The sequence below is a fragment of the Elgaria multicarinata genome, chromosome 4, assembly GCF_023053635.1.
Source record: "Elgaria multicarinata webbii isolate HBS135686 ecotype San Diego chromosome 4, rElgMul1.1.pri, whole genome shotgun sequence".
In the NCBI taxonomy this organism is placed as follows: domain Eukaryota; kingdom Metazoa; phylum Chordata; class Lepidosauria; order Squamata; family Anguidae; genus Elgaria; species Elgaria multicarinata.
The window spans coordinates 31065322-31082095 of record NC_086174.1 but is presented as its reverse complement, the minus strand read 5'-3'; the positions used below and the strand labels follow the sequence as shown (position 1 = coordinate 31082095).

The 16774-nt window shown below is 41.9% G+C and overlaps 1 protein-coding gene across 2 annotated transcripts; it reads left to right on the top strand.

The window, feature by feature from the left end:
* Nucleotides 1-2520: 2520 nt before the first annotated feature.
* Nucleotides 2521-16260, top strand: NEK2 (NIMA related kinase 2). 2 transcript variants are annotated; one of them, XM_063124030.1, is made up of 9 exons: nucleotides 2521-2828; nucleotides 4406-4623; nucleotides 6907-7147; nucleotides 8168-8250; nucleotides 8383-8509; nucleotides 8868-9090; nucleotides 9661-9715; nucleotides 10171-10241; nucleotides 15206-16260. In XM_063124030.1, exons 1-9 carry the CDS (start codon nucleotides 2733-2735, stop codon nucleotides 15430-15432), a joined length of 1341 nt encoding a protein of 446 aa, XP_062980100.1. In that variant the 5' UTR covers nucleotides 2521-2732; the 3' UTR covers nucleotides 15433-16260. The 2 variants fall into 2 exon arrangements, with proteins under 2 accessions (XP_062980100.1, XP_062980099.1); XM_063124029.1 differs by having other exon boundaries at nucleotides 15203-16260.
* The last annotated feature ends 514 nt before the right edge of the window (nucleotides 16261-16774 follow it).

The following is a 16774-nucleotide window of genomic DNA, read 5'->3' as shown; positions in this document are numbered from 1 at the left end:
CTTAATATGCAGCCTTGAATCTCTGTTTTTGCTTCTTTAAAATTTTGTTTTAACTGTTTTATTGTGTTTTTATTTTCATTTTATCTTGTAAACCACTCCGAAATTTTTCAATGGGGAGCGATATATAAATATTCTAAATAAATAAATAAATAAATAATGCGCGCACACACACATAGACAGTCAATTGAAGATAACATGATGCAGCTAACAAAGTGGGCTCTAGTTCACAAAAGCTTATGTCACAATAAACCTATAAGGTCTGAAGGTGCCACAAAACAGTTTGCTGGTTTTCTGCGGAGTATCAGAAGTGATGCCAAAGTGCCACTTAGTGGAAATTTGTATTATTGCATCCAATGTAAGACCAGCAAAAGCTGAATTGTTTTTCATAAGAGATCAAATCTGAGATTCATACCTGAATTCACAAATAATTTAAATCCAAAGCAACTGAATTTAAATCTTTTTTGTTTGCTTTTTGTGAGATGTTTGTGATGAAACTGCCCCCACGGGAGACAGGGCAGCGGGAGTACACCCAGCATCCAGATGGCCAAGAACTGGTGTCAGTGGCACGACACTGACCCCTCTCACCAGTAAAGGGTAGGGGAGAGACAGCAACACCACACAATAAACACAATGGATATATTTTCCCCAAGGTCCAACCATCTCAGTTCTAGTTTAGCAAGAATTCCTCTTCCTAATTACAGCTCTTTTGGGTCAAGGAGTGGTGGGTGGTGGTGGTAAACAGGAACTAATTAAAACAACCACAACCTAAAGTGGGATCAGCCACTTGTTTTCTTGCAGTGATGTCCCCTATTAAGTTAAAAACCAACTAACTATAACAATTAATATTATTTTCTGCAGGATTACTGATCTTTAAAGGCTACATGAAGAAATTCAACAGGTGTAAGATCCCCATTACAGCAATATAGAAATCGGAAACATTGTACCTGTTTCATCTTTTAAATGCATCTTTCCACACTAAGAACAGAGCAGATACCATTAAACAAGGAGTGGGCGACTTATGGCCTTCCAGGTATTTTGGCCTTCAACTAGGGTGACCATAAGAAAAGGAGGATAGGGCTCCTGTATCTTTAACAGTTGTATTGGGAAGGGAATTTCAGCAGGTGTCATTTGTATATATGGGGAACCTGTGAAATTTCCTCTTCATCACTACAGTTAAAGCTGCAGGTGCCCTGCCCTCTTTTAAATCTGGTCACTCTAGTATAGCTCCTGCACCTTTAAATGCTGTGATGAAGAGGGAATTTCACCAGGTTCTCCATATATACAAATGACACCTGCTGAAATTCCTTTTTCTATGCAACTATTAAAGATACAGGAGCCCTGTCCTCCTTTTCATATGGTCACCCTACCTTCAACTCCTGTCATTGGCTATGCTGGCTAGGGCTGATGGAAGCTCTAGGCCAAAGCATCAGGTGGGTTGCCCACCTCTGCATGAAAGTCTGTGGACCCTTGCCTTTGTCTGTAATACCTCCCTTACCTGTTCTAAGGAGGTGTATGAATGGTATTTAGTTATTGTTTTTGATGCTATTTCATTAATACTGTTTTTATGGTTGTGAAATACTGTTTTTTTATACCTGCAACATGGAAGCCATCTTGTGAGGGCTTGACCCTAAAGACCAGCTGATATATAATCTAGGAACGGGAAGTCCCATTGAACTCATAAGAATATAAGAAGAGCCCTGCTGTATCCTAAGGACCCATCCAGCCCAGTATTATATTCACAGAGGCCAATCAGTTGATCAGGGACCAACAAACAAGACATGGCGCCACAGCACCCTCCCACCCATGTTCCCCAGCAACTGGTGTACATAGGCTTACTGCCTCTGATACTGGAGGTAGCACATAGCCATCAGTCCTAATAGCCTTAGGGCCCATTCAGAAGACACCCTAAACCACGGCTTTAACCATGGTGAATAAGGTTTTTTGCTTTATTCACCATGGTTAAAGCTGTGGTTTAAGGTGTCTTCTGAACAGGACCATTGACACCCTTGTCCTCCAGGAATTTATCTCAATGAGTCTCTCTTCTGAATAGATACATATAGGACTGTACTGTTAAAGTCTATTAAAGATTCATTCTTCACTAGTTTACAAGCAAATCCTTGTCAGCCAGAGACCAAACGAACCTTCCTGCCTTTATCAAAGTCCTAGGTTAATACCGTTGGGTCAGTTATTCCAACAGCCTTCCCCAACCTGATGTCCCTTAGATGTATTGGACCGCGACTCCCAGTATTCCCCAGCCAGAATACTGGGACTTGTAGTCCAACAGATCTAGGGAGCGCCAGGTTGGAGAAGTCTTACCCCCTCCTGCGGACGACTCGAGGAACTGCGATGAGGAAACGGAAATGACGTATAACTAGTGCTTTATTTAAAAAAAACACCACCTGTGCACTTCCCGCCCCTGCCCAATGACGCTCTTTGGCTGGCGGTCATGGTGGAAGCGCAGCTCGGATTTGGGGGCGTGGCGTCAATAGCGACCCGAGCTTCTCGCGCCGCCCTCGAGCGCCGCTAGCTGCGGTTGCCTAGCAGCGGGCCGCTGTAGCCGTTACGCGGCGCGTGGCATTCGTAGCCCCAGGAGCCAATCGGATTGCGGACGGGTAGGTGTGGGAGGAGCCGCGGCGACCGGCCAATCCGCGGCAGGCGCGGCGCGTTTTAAACGTCTCTCCGGAGGGGAAAAAGCTGCGTGTTTACTTTGCTCGACGAGCGGCGGAAGGACGATGCCGAGTCGCCCCGAGGACTACGAGGTGCTCCTCACCATCGGCGCTGGCTCCTACGGCAAGTGCCAGAAGGTGCGGCGGAGAGTGGACGGCAAGGTGAGCAGGGTAGGGCTGCGAGGGCGCCCCCTGGGGGTTGTTGTTGGGTTTACAGTCGTCTGCTGCGTGAGTACCTCTGAGCTGGTGCAGAGTGCCTTTCCCCTCGCCTCGTTAATGCTTGATCGCAGCCAGCCCTAATACACCATTTGGCAACCTTTGTTTTAGAGCCCGGCTACCCGTTGAGTCCTGTTGCTGCTTGGAAAGCAGCCTCAGGTGGGAGAGGAGGAGGGAGGAAGTCCGCGCATGCGGTCTCTGGGGAATGGAAGTCACGCTCCCCCCACCCACCCCAGGTGCCCCCGAACCACAATGGCTCCATCGCTCACTGCTTTCTTCCCTCGCTTGTTCTTAGTTGTGCATGTGGGGGCTTATCAGCTCACAACGTGAAAAGAGGCTTTGGTGAGGCAGTGGCGAAGTTCCCCTAGTTGCCCTGGTGGCTTGATGCTGCCTTTCTGTTACCAACAGTGCTTTTAGTCAGCAAATCTTGAATTAATGATGGCAGGGGAAAGCGGGATATAAATCTATAGTAATGTGATCTCTCTGGCACCTTAAACTCTAGGTCTGCCTTCACCTAACATGGTGCCTACGGGCAGCTCCCTCAGAGCCCAGGAGGCTGCCTATCCTAACAATGTGCTCCAAGTTAGCTTGGCCATGCAACAAAAATGGTCCAAAAGGAAATAAAGGGTCCCTGATAACCTTAGTGGGGGGATTGAGGTAGTGGGAGGATGATGATGATGATGATGATGATTAATTTATATAGCACCATCAATGTACAATAGGCCAGGTGTTGGGTTTGTATTTTGCACACAACACACCTTGTGCCTGTGTTTCCAGACTCTCATGCATACACAGTGGGTGTGCACTGCAAACGTTTTGTGACTACCCCCATCAGAGCAGCCATTCGTGGTTGTGCCCACAATTACTTTTTAAATTTCCAAATGGGCTCACGGACTTAAAAAGGTAATGGACCCCTGCTCTAGGTTGTATGGGGAACCATGTTCTATTGTTCTGAAGGTCTCTATTGCTGGAACCCTGGTACAGAAATGGTCTGTTTCAAAACGTAGCTTCAGGCATGGGACACAGAGCCTTTTCTGCTTAGGTTAGCAGATGGTTCTAGTTCTGGGCATGTGATTGGACTCTTTCTATCTTACTAGGGCATTCTACTGTGCTCTAAATCTAAATTCTGCTGTTAGTATGTAACTTGGTTGGATATAATGAAAGACCAAGGGTTCCTCCAGCTCAGATCTTTGCGGTATAAAAATGTTGACTGCCTGGTGATAAGGTAATCCTACTCAAACCTTACAAATTCTGGCAGGATGCTATAGATTGTGTATGTTCATATGCTCATCATGGGAACGATTCAACGTGAGAGAAATCTCTGATAGCAAAGTTAACATATTTGAAAAAATTGTACTAATAAAATGTGGATACCATGTTATTATAGCAGTGGAGGGAGGACGTATAATTTAATCATTCATAGCTTAAAGTAAGCTACTAGTCTGCTTAGCTTTTGTCAGAATCATTGAACACCTTCACCTTTATTTTCATTGTCTAGAGATGGTTTGTTCAAAATTTTTCAGGTTTTGGTCTGGAAAGAACTTGACTATGGATCTATGACAGAATCTGAAAAGCAAATGCTTGTTTCTGAAGTGAACTTGCTCCGTGAACTAAAACATCCAAATATTGTCCGGTATTATGATCGTATAATTGACAGGACAAATACAACGCTTTATATTGTGATGGAATACTGTGAAGGTGGAGATTTGGCAACTCTGATTGCAAAATGTACAAAAGAAAGGTACGTACACTACATTGTAGCATTGTTTTGCAAATCTCTTGGGATCCATACTGACTAATTTATTAACCTTCAATCCCAACATGTTGAGTCATCAACCACTAATAATTTTGGAAGTCTTCAGCCAACTTTCATTGAGAAGGAAAATAATTAGTTTCATTGAGGGAGAACAGAGGTGGCCATTTTTTCACACGTTTGTATTGGAAATCTGATAAAATTCTCTTTGCCACATGGCTGGTTGTTGGACCATACAGACAACCAATCTAACCCTGTCTGCTAGTATTACTCAACCAAGTGGAAAAGAAATTTTACCACACAAGCTACCAATTTGTTGCAAAATGGTTGTCTGTGTGGACCTTAACAATGCATTACCAAGTATATATACTGAAGCAAGTATATATGTATACTGAAGCAAGTTGTCACTTATTCATCCCCTGTAAACCTCAGGAGGGACAGGCCAGAAGGTTTTTGAATGTTATCTTGATGCTTCCAGAAAAGTGCATGAGGAATTTTTAGCCCAACAACTAAAATGAGTAAACTGTAGGAGGCCTTTGCTTTGGATTTCACATTTGTCAACTCTGCTACATTTTTTATAGCCCAGAGATCACTGATGCAGGACTTGGTATATGGCATATTAAATCTGGGGGAAATCTTTGTGTGGATTTCAAAATGCAACTTTTAACATGTCTTTAAGGAAGCTGCCTTTGATTAGCTAGGTTTTTAATTCTGGTATTCCAGTCATGGTGCACGCGACATTTAGGTGGATAAAATAGAGAGGAGGATAATTATGTACACCGCCTTGGGTTCCTTGGAGGAAAAAAGGTGGGGTATAAATGCAATACATAAATAAATAATACATAAAAATTACCACAAAATGGTTTATAAAAATTAATAAGGCAGTCCCTGCAGTCAGGATTACAATCTAAAAGACATGTCACAAGATGAAAGAGCATTGAGAGGAAGGAAGAACAAGCAAAACATTAGTTCTTACTTATAAAGACATTATTTAAAATGTAACAATTCATCAGGATTCTTACCACAGGGTGATAAGTGGCAGTTGGTCCTGTGCAGTGAGTCCAGTTTTGTAAGAACTAAAATGTCTAGCCTGTGCTAAGCTGGGATTTGTCTATTTTGGCACTGCAATTTCCCTGTATCAAAACTTAATTTTTAAACCAAATCAGCCTAGCAAGCATTGAAGTAATGCTGGTGGTTTTCAAATTGCATCCTAGAATTAGGAGATTCTTGCTGCTTAAGCTGAAACATTAAATGTTGAGGATATTTATTAAGGCAGTGGAGAGAAGTAGGATTACTAGGTCTCCGCAATTCCACTTGCTGGCATACTAAGGTGAGTGACCCTGGCCACCTAGTTTGGAGGTTTTGCAGCAGGGCAGCTTTTCTGTTAGATTTGGAAAAGGGAGAAAATGGAAATTTCTTTCTCCAAGCTGCGTTGCAAATTAGAAGAAATAGCGTTTTCTTTTTCAAATCCTCTCCACTTGCCAGAAGGTTTGAAGTAGCCAGTTGTGTCTATCTTGTGTGGAGGTTTGCAGAAGATAAAAAGTGGGAGAAACTCTTTCTGATTCTAACCTTCTGCAGACTGCTGCACCAGTGAGACAACACTCTGGCCCTTTCTACACCTAAGGATTATCCCAGGAAAATGGAGGGAACATCCCTGCCTGCTCCTGGGATCCCCTGTGTGTCATTTGGATGCACAGGGATGATCCTGAGACGATCCTGGGGGGAAAGGCAGGTGCAGAAACAGCCTCTGCCTCTTGTACCTGTGGGGATTTTTCTCACTTGTGAAGAAGTTTGAATAAGATGATAAAAGGAATCTCTTCTGTTCTTTATCTTATCTATGCAAGTGGGACAAGACTCTGCCTCATCCAAGCCCTTTGCATCTCTAAGTACACTCCTTAATGTGAAGGCCTGGGAAAAACAGAAAATGAAGGTCGAGTAGGGGAAAACCAGAAAAAACTGAAACACTTTCCCCATTTCCCCCCTAGAAATTGCTAGGGGATTCTTAAAATGTGTTTCCCCAAGTTGCTCCTCATCCTCCAGTCCTTCATATCTCTATACATGTGGAAAGGGTTAACACTGTTTCTTGCCCCTGGGGGCTTGGCTACTGAGAACAGAGCCTGGCCTATCAGGAGAGCTCCCTGCCCATCCCTGTTAGGTTTTGAGGTCACATTACAGAAATTGAATTTTGGGAATTGGCTTCGTGTGTAAGCAAGAGAAATAGATGTGAGCCTGAAGGTACTTGAAATAACTAGTTTCTTCCTCTTTAAAAAGACATTACCTGGATGAAATCTTTGTCCTTCGAGTTCTCACTCAGTTGACCTTGGCCTTGAAAGAGTGTCACAGGCGGAGTGATGGTGGCCACACTGTTCTTCATCGGGACCTGAAGCCAGCAAATATCTTCCTTGATGGCAAGAAGAATGTGAAGCTAGGTGACTTTGGCCTGGCCAGGATACTTCACCATGATACCAGTTTTGCAAAAACCTTTGTTGGAACCCCATATTACATGTCTCCAGTAAGTGTTCTAGTATAAACGCTACGGCAGCTGGATGGACCCTTTTTGCATTTTCCCAATGCTGTACATTGATTTGTATTTAATTTCGCATGTTTGGCTCTTAACTAGAAAACAAAGTTAATACCATGTTAGTTTTACATACAGTGTAAAATATCTTCAGTCTTTCAAATAGCCCAAAGTAATTGAAGTGAGATGATTGATTGGGAATTTAATCAAGCTCACGGTGGTTTAAATGTTATATTCATCGAGCGCTATCCAAATAACGCTTCCTGCGGATGGAACTACTTCTGACAGAAGTATGGGGGAGGTAGGGTGATAACTCCTCTTCCCTGTACAAAATTGCTCCAGAGGCTTGGTGGACCTCCAGAGCTATTGGGGCAGGGCGAGGGGAACCTGTAAGGGGATGAAGACATTTAATAGAATAGGCTTCCCTTCCATTGTTTAAATATTAAGGCAAATTGAAGGCTATGAAAACTTACTATATTATATATGTGTCCTTTAGGGATAACCTGGAAGTTAATTGCAACTTTAAAACTGTCCAGTTTGCCTACCTTTTAGCCTTATTAGGAAAGCAAATTTTAATCCTCCTAAAAAGACAACTTGCAAAGACTGTTCTTGAAATTCTGAGATGGCTTTTCCCCTTTCATTGTTAGCGTTTGCATAATCACGACTAAAAGCAAATAGGATCGTAGTCCTATAATATAGTGAGTAGCAAGCCTGAATTAACGCTCCAAAACTTCAGTCAAGAAATACTACTTACAATGGGTTGGATCTAGTCTTAGTCATACTTCGAGTAGTCCCACTCAAAATCAATGGATCTGCTTTAAGTATGACGGAGTCTGGATTCAGCCCCATGTTTCTGAATGCTTAACCATGCACACACTGATTAAGAATTGTTTAGAACCTTACAGTACTCCAGAATGCATACTACTAACTAACCAATTTTCTGTGGCGTCGCTTCCTCTAATTTGCAAAGTGATTGCTGTGCTTCTAAATGTGAGGCTCTTTTTCTCTTCTTAGGAGCAAATAAATCGCATGTCCTACAATGAGAAATCAGACATCTGGTCTCTGGGATGTTTGCTCTACGAATTGTGTGCGTTGTCGTAAGTATAGTACTGCGCAGATTTTTCTAGGCAGAGGTGTTGAAGTCTGAGAAATTTAATACTAATCCATTTCAACTGCATGTTGAGATAAAGTCTGTAAAGAGATAAAGAGCATGTTTGTTCACTTTCTAGGCCTCCATTTACAGCCTTTAACCAAAAACAGTTAGCAGAAAAGATAAGGGAAGGGAAGTTCAGACGAATCCCATACCGTTATTCAGATCAGCTGAATGAACTTCTCACAAAAATGCTAAACCTAAAGGTAAGAAAGACTTCTCAAAGATCCAAAGGGTGGTATCCAAGGTTTTGCATACTGGAGCTTCCTTCCTTATTCTTTGTAAGCTGCTCTGAGTAGCCCCTTTATGTCCCTCCAAAGCTGCTCCAGAAAGAATGTGTGTTTGTGAGACCTCTTCAGGTTGGCCTTTGATGCAGCACAAGAGACTACAGTTGAACAAAATCCAGATAAATGCTGGGGACAGTATGCATGCATCTCATTGATCCCCCTCCCCTCAAATGTGATTTCTCTACATACATACACACACACACGCACAAAAGACTTATGCCTCTTTAAATGTAGCATTTCTGCACATTTGAATATTACGTGTCGTCTTGGTTTCAAGGATTACTGTCGGCCATCAGTTGAAGAAATTCTACAGAACTCTTTGATAGCAGACCTGGTGTCTGAGGAGCAAGGACAAATCTTGGAGAGAAGAGGGCGACGATCAGGAGAGCAAGATAAAATAGAAAGACTTTCAGGAACTCCAGTGAATGAGCTGAAACTGAAAGAACAGCAGCTACAAGAGCGGGAGAGAGCCATAAAAGACAGAGAACACAGACTAGAACGTAAGAACGAATGTAGCAATCAGTATAAGGGTACAGGCTCATGCTTTAGCAATGCTTCAAGCGGGTGGAGATATATTCTCTTCCGTGAGTTTAAGCTTAAGCTGCTGCAGTAAAAGCAGCGGATCTCCTCCGAATGCATAATGTGACAGCCCAAGTTTGGAGTGAATGAGGGATCAACACAGAATCAATGTAGCTTGGAATTTCAGAAGATCTGCACCTAAACGGGCTTTTAGTCTGCTAAATATTCAACTGATGTTCTCTGCAATCTTCACACTTAAGCATGGGTACATTGTGCTTGTTTGCATGCTCCATTAAGTACACATTTGCTTATCCTATTATAATAAGGCTGTATCAAACCTGGCAAATGAGCCTTGGTCGGTGTTCATAGTAGCATAAGGACTTCATAAAAGATGTAAGCTGTGCATTGCTTGTCCCAGAATAATCATTAGTCATCTGGTCAGTTACTGACTGAAATGAAAGGCTGTCATTGACCTCTGATCAAGGAAAACACTCACTAGGTGCGAATGGCACTCTGATTAAAACCACTTGTCTTCTTTCTTTTTTTTCCAGAGAGAGAGCGGGAGCTATGTGTTCGGGAGAGACTAGCAGAAGACAAACTGGCTAGGTTGGTTTTTAGAATGTCTGAAGTGTCTTATTTTGATGCCACAATGACTTGCACCTAGCATTTTTTATTATGGCACAAGCTTTCTTTGATTGGAGCCCACTTCTTCAAATGCATGGAGTGATCTTCTCAGTTGTTAGGTGTATGTACATATGGGTATAAAGAGGGGAAAACGTAAAGATTGGCGTTCAATGGCAATGAAACGCATTGAACTCCAATCTTTACGTTTTTCTCCCTTCACACCTATAAGTATATATCCCTGACAACCGAGGATCATACTCCACACATCTAATGAAGTGGGCTCCGGTTTATGAAAGCTTGTGCCATAATATTTGTTGGTCTTGAAAGTGCAACAAGTTTCTTGTTTTTTGGTGTGTGTGTTTTTGCTGTAACAGGCAAACTCTGGGAATTATTTTGATACAAAGTTTGCTCTTGCTAATCTACTCCTTTCTAAACAGGGCTGAGAACCTGATGAAGAATTACAACTTATTCAAGGACCAGAGACTATTGCTACCAGCAACTAGCCCAGGTAGGAGGAGATATAGAAAGCTCCTACTGGACTACTAAACCAAGAGTGCAGAAGCTACTAGCTTTAATACTAGTCGTCTTGCTGCTAGTACCTCTATCTCTCTGGTGGATATCATCAGTATTGCTCTCCTAGTATTGTTGTTTTTCTAAGGTGTTTAACACCAGCAGCAACCAAAGATGGGCTTTAATATGTAGCTATACAAAGGGGCTACATCTGCTGCTGAACTGAAATGCCATTTGTGTAGGGAGCAGCCCTTTGCAGAGTAGTAAGTGATGGACGTGTCAAAATGGTAAAGCTCCCCGTCTGTATAACAAACTGTGACTTGGATAGGAGACCTCTGAACTATTGCACTCTGGGAATATCTTGGCATATCCGACATTCTCTCAAACAGATTTGAAGCTTCAGCTTCTGTTTCCCTGTACTACTTAGATGCTAAGTCTAGGTCAGATAGCCTAGGTTTGGAGGCAGAATGATGTGTGAATATATCCTACTATTAACTGTCTTTCTTATACCAGACCTTTGTGTGTACATTTTACCTCAGTCTTATATGTTTAAAATTTTGATTCTGACTTTCTTGAACTCTCAAATTAGTCCTTAATAAAATATCTTTTACTTATTTATAAATGAGTATGCAAATCAGGCTCATATAGGCTATCACAGGGCCTCTGTGGTGGTGACTTATGAGCTGCAGTTCCATTTCGGAGTACTTCCAAACTAGCAGAGAGCAGTTTAAATGAAGAAAGTCTAAGCAAAAAGCGGCCTAAAAGTTAGAAGCTTTACCTTAGACTGTATTGTCTATGTTCTCAGGTAGCTTGCTTTAAAAGGCGGCAGTTTAGCTGCTTACAAGCCTGCAGATATAACGAACTATTACATTTAGAACCCTCTTGTTTCAAAAGCTGTCTTCTATGCAGTATGAGGGGGCTGCTTAAAAACAAACCAACCCAAAGCCCCTTCAGCTTATGAAACCTCCCAGGCTTGTCTGGCCAATGCAATGCTCCTGTTGTGTAAGTAACTGTCTTGGTTAAGCAATCCAGCAACCAAGCTCTTTGAAAATACCTTTGTCTTTGTAGCAATGGCTCACATTTAAAATATCACATGCCCTGGATACGGCATCATTTTAAAGGGTGAAATGGCCTGGTGCTGCATGTGTCTCTGGTGTTCGTACCGCAATAAAACTTTTACTGATTAGGAGCTGATACAAATCAAGCTGGTCTTCGCCCCCGTGCCCCCCTTTCTAAGAGCCCTGCTTCATTGGGCAAGCCCACTTGAGCAATCATGTTTAGACAGTACATTCTAACAATGCAGCTTTTGCATATAGTTTTACTTGATTGCTTTTATTATACAGATGCAGCCGCATGTTTTGTAAGCTACATTGGTATTGATATTTTGTTTTAGAGACCAATGTGCCTGCTGAAGAGCTGGAAGATTTGTTTAAAATACCATCTATAAGGAACTACAGAAGCTTCTACTATGTACTTTCTGCACTTCCATGTTAGCTGAGGCTACCAAGAAATACAATAGTGCAAAAACTGCCTGAAGCATGCAACACACACACACACACACACACGAATGATTCAGCCATATAATGATACAAAAAAGAAGTCCACAAACAAAAAGAGCAAAATGCTTAATGTTTCAGGACAACATGTTTTCATATGGAAGTTTAATGGTCTTTGTCACTACATGATTTCGATAAATGTCTGTATTTTAGTAGAGAAATATCCTGGGCACGCTTTCACCCTGATTTTTGCAGGGTCTAAAGGAGCTTTGTGGTGTACTGTTGCTACATTTACCTATACTCTGCACCAAGAGCACTAAAAGTTTGCACTCCAGCTGTTCTATAGACACAGTAACTTGGAGCCTCTCCACTGAGGGTGGAAAGGAAAGAGGTGGGGAATGATAAATGCTCACTAGGCTCCTGGAGGACTAGGATTTTTCTTCGATCCAGATACCTTTTCCTTTCAGGAAATGATTCGTACACAGAAGTGATCAATAAAATGTTACAATATCAAAACAGAAAAAGGGAACACTGTGGTGGGTGACAGAAGTTAAATAAACAAAAATAGAATACAAGAAAGTCTGGAAGGTTTACAGATATGTCAGTTCAAGCAGATCCCATCTGTTTGCATTTAGTATTCAAGCCCATCCAAAAACTATTACAAAGAAGACCTGAACAGTAAGCTTTTTAATGGGAATGAGTACCATTTTGGGGGCAAGTGTCTGGTTTAGCAGACCCGCTAATCAAATTTATTGAGTTAATTTTTATTGCTGGGTGTTGGGGGTGCTTAGCTATGTCAGAATGAAGAATTTTAGAGCAAATGGACATGTAGATTTCTGCATTTAAGACCGTGCTTTTTAAACTCTGCACTCATGCACTTTTCAGAAAAAAGAGACACAATAAACCTGCAGTCAGGGTTGGGGGTTTGTTCTGTTACTTTACTGTTCTTTAGCTACAGCCAAAATCTAGATGCAACCCCAAACTCTGTTACATATCATGCAAGCATAATTTTATTTCACAACCTGACCCAGCAGGTTGTTTTAGCCATGCCACAGATGAATGTGCTTTAAAGCTGAAGATTTTGTGTTTCTTTTTTAAAAAGGAGAGAAAACACTACATTGCTCAGTGTAAATGACACTCTCATGACAAGTACAGGTTTCTATCCTAAAGTATTAATTGCCCCATCTTTTAATAAGGGTTGGGCTGTGGGTTCCTAAGTTGTTTTTTAACCACTATAGAATTTAAGCCAGTCGTCTCTAACTTCTTACAACTCAGGACCTTCTTTTTAACTGAACTGTCCTTTTTCCTCCCTCTCCATCGTCTCTATTTTACTTATTTCCCTCCGTTTCCACCTTTATTTTCCTTATTTTATTCAGCCCAACCTGAATAAATGAACAAAAACAAGTGCTGCTGCCAGTGAGATTTATCAGATTATATCTCGCCCACTTGATGATGAATATCAGTTTTAGTTCCAGGTTTTTGTGGGGGGGTTGGTGGACGGTTGGTGAGTTCCCCTCTGTGTATCCACTTCTGCTCTGCTGTTGCCACTGCTGATTCATTTCTTCTCTCCATTTGGGCCTAATCCACCCCATTTCCGAGAGGACTATAAGGCAGGAGTGGCCAACTCATGTCCCACTGTATTTATTTTTATTTATTTAAGGATTTTTATGCTGCTATTCAGCCAAAAAAGGCTTTTGCGGCGGCTGACAAAAGTATTTCTTGACAGTCCCTGCCCACAGGCTTACAATCTAAAAGACATGACACAAAAGGAAAGGGGATTGGGAGGGAGGAGGAGGAGGGGGGAAAGGAAAGCAAATTCAGGCACTACAATCTTAGTTGGAAAGTTCAGCAGTTACAGTTGACAGCAGGAGGGGGGACGGAGCTCTCAGCTGGAGCTGGACCCAGGCACGGTGGAGAGGGGCCCGGCTGCTGCTTCCTCCCTCACTGGTGGCCTCTGCAGAGACAGTTAGTAGCAGGAGGGAGGGGGCTCTCAGCTGGAGCTGGACCCAGGCACGGTGGAGGGGTGCCTGGCTGCTGCTTCCTCCCTCCCTCCCTGTATGTTTTTGGATTACAGCACCCATCAGCCCTAGCCAGCATAGTCAATGGTAAAGGTTGTTGGGTGCTGCAGTCCATCGTCATCTGGAGGCCCATAGGTTGTTCACCCCTGATACAAGGTGTGATTGCTCAATAGGAGATGGCAACTCAATAGGCAGCAAGCTGCAGCTTCCAGTGATTGATACTTGGGCATGAGCCTTGATCTGCACGGCCTGGACCAATGTGCTAGAAACCTGTTTCCTAAATAAGACTCGGGTTGATGAGATAAATACTATAGTGTTTATATAAAACATGAAGCCTAATTTCCTCCCCTCTACCTCTGCAACATATTCTGCTTGCTTCTTGCTGAGATCTCATATAACATGAGTATTTGTGTAATAGTACACAACTGTTGGTGTTACATCCAAGCAGGCCTGTTCATATGTCCAGGACAGTCAGTGTGATGTAGTGGAAGCCTGTTAGATTTAGACCAGCAAGAACTAGATTCAAATCGCCACTCAGCCACCAAACATACTGGGTCTGTCTGACAGTTTGTATCTCTCAGCCCAACCTGCCTCGCAGGACTGATGTGAGGATAAAGGGATTATGAGTATGCACACACCCTGAGATGCTGGGAGGAAAGGGGATACAAATTTAATGACATTAAAAATCTCTGGAAGTAATTTCCTGAATTTAAACACCATCCTTCTGTGTACGACTCTCAGACTCCTTTACAGTTTATTATAACAGCAGAAAGCAACAACAAAACTCAATAAAACAACTATCTACCATGGGCATGATCAAAGGTACAAAGTTGCTAGTGCCCAATGCATGAATCATTGCAACTTGAACCATCAGAGGTATCAGGTTCAGGTTCTTCAAGTTAGTGTGTATAAGTTGTGCCCTCTTGACACTGTAAGCTGGCCCATGCTCACAAGCGATTTCAATTTTATGAAACCTCAAAAGGATATTAAGTAATGTTCTCACTGAGACTTAAATTAAAGCTAAGAAATAGGAGCATTGCCTCTTCTCAAAAAGGGATGCTGCTGTTAATTGTCAATGTATGCATGTCGGCTAGATCCCATTCCACCCTTTCCTAAAGTCGCTTTGTTTACCATAAAGCAAAAAAGAGATTTTCATTCTTTAAGGAACATAAGAGGATTCCGAAAGATCCTTACATGATGTCACCAACTGTGATCATCTTTAACTCAGCCTTTCCTCCCCTCACAGTGTGTGAACAGTACCGCAGGCACATTCTCCCAAATAAGCCCAATCAGAGTACCTAGTGTTGTTTTCCCCAACCGTGCCCAAAATGAATGAGGACATTATATTTTGGTGCATGTTGGAAATCCGACAGTGGAAGAGGAGTAAATAAATATTCAAGAGGAAAGTAGTGTTTGAAAATTGCTTTTATTTCTCTGTTTTTAAGATGATGAAGTGTTGCAAGACTTTCCTACAAGAAAAAAGAAGGTCCAGTTTGGTGATGAAAGTAAAGAAAATGTTCAATCTGGGGACAGCCTGGAGAATTTTCCCCTCTCAAAAGAAAAGGGCAGTAACTTGAAGAAGCGTCTCTATGCTGCTAATCTGCGTGCTCAAGCTCTGTGTGAACTGGAGAAACACTATCAGCTGAAGAGCCGGCAGCTCCTTGGAATGCGCTGAGAATGTGTGCATATATGCTGTGCTGTGTACAGAATTGTGATGTTTTTATAGAGACTTTTAAGTTTGTTTCTTGTGGTGTTTATGATGAAAAGCTGGGTAGGTTGATTTTAGAAAAGCTGCTAAAACATTATTTTAAACTATGCCAAAATATAGAACATGGTAGTACATGTGTGGCTCTGTCCTAAGACACGTTGCATTCTTATGCACTCGGCAGCTTGGAGTGTTGCATCAATAGTAGACGGACATATCTCCAACATTAAACATTCATGGAGGAGGTGGGTAGTTAAATAGATTAAGGTTTTTTAATGATTAGGATGTGATTTTAACAAAGAGCATAACACTGTTGATTAAGGAAGTAAATCTGCTCTATCAAAAGAAAGAATGTTTTAAAAAATCTGCCTTGCTTTTTTATTCTGTTAAGCCTCTTCTTGAATCTCTTATTTAGGTTCATGGGACAGTTGAATGCTTTATGAGCATAATGTTTCACCTAGCACAATGTCTGTTTTTCCCCCATTAGCCATTACAGAATTTGGATTATTGCCATTATGGAGTTCTCTGAAATAATGATACATTGCTTAATAGAAAAGAACAAAACACGTGCATAAAAAGAGATCAGAACTCAAAAGTGTGTTTCATGTGTTCTTAGCCAATGTTTGGTTACCAGATGGAACTGAATAGAAATCAAAATCTGACTGGAGGAAAACTGCAAGCACCGTACAGGTAGTTTGCTAGTGTTAAAGGCTGATCTCGCATGGGAGTCTTTATACATTAAACATCAAATAAGAAATCAAATGGGAAGCAAATTGTTTGTTGTTCAGATGTGACGGTGCAGATGTTCACGTATATATATGGATTCTCACATAGATGTTCTGTGCAGGGAAATAAGTGAATGTCAGAGGTCAGGATATGCACATGTTCCCTACTTGGATGTGGCAACATGCAACAGAAAGCAGAAGTGTGAGTAGGCTTGCCTGTGTTTTTCACAGCATGTGATAAATGTATGAATCAACACTTGGTCTGACTGAGTTTTATTCTGACTGGTAAATGCAAAACCGTGGTCAGCATTTAAATACATTTGGCTTGCAATCCGGCTATTTGCTTCTTTTAATTCCCCCATGGGCCTGAAGATGGTGCACCTGTTCTGTCACTGTCAGGAATCAGCAGTAGGCGTGAGATACTTGTGAAGTCAGAGGTGACTTATGCCTCACTTCCAAATACATTGACTTGAAAATAAATCCCATCTGCTTCTAGAAAGCTTACTGTTAAATAATTTGGCCTAGGTGTTTAGCTTTAACCTATCTTCCGGTGCCCCGTTACTTCATTAAATCACAGCTTTGTCATA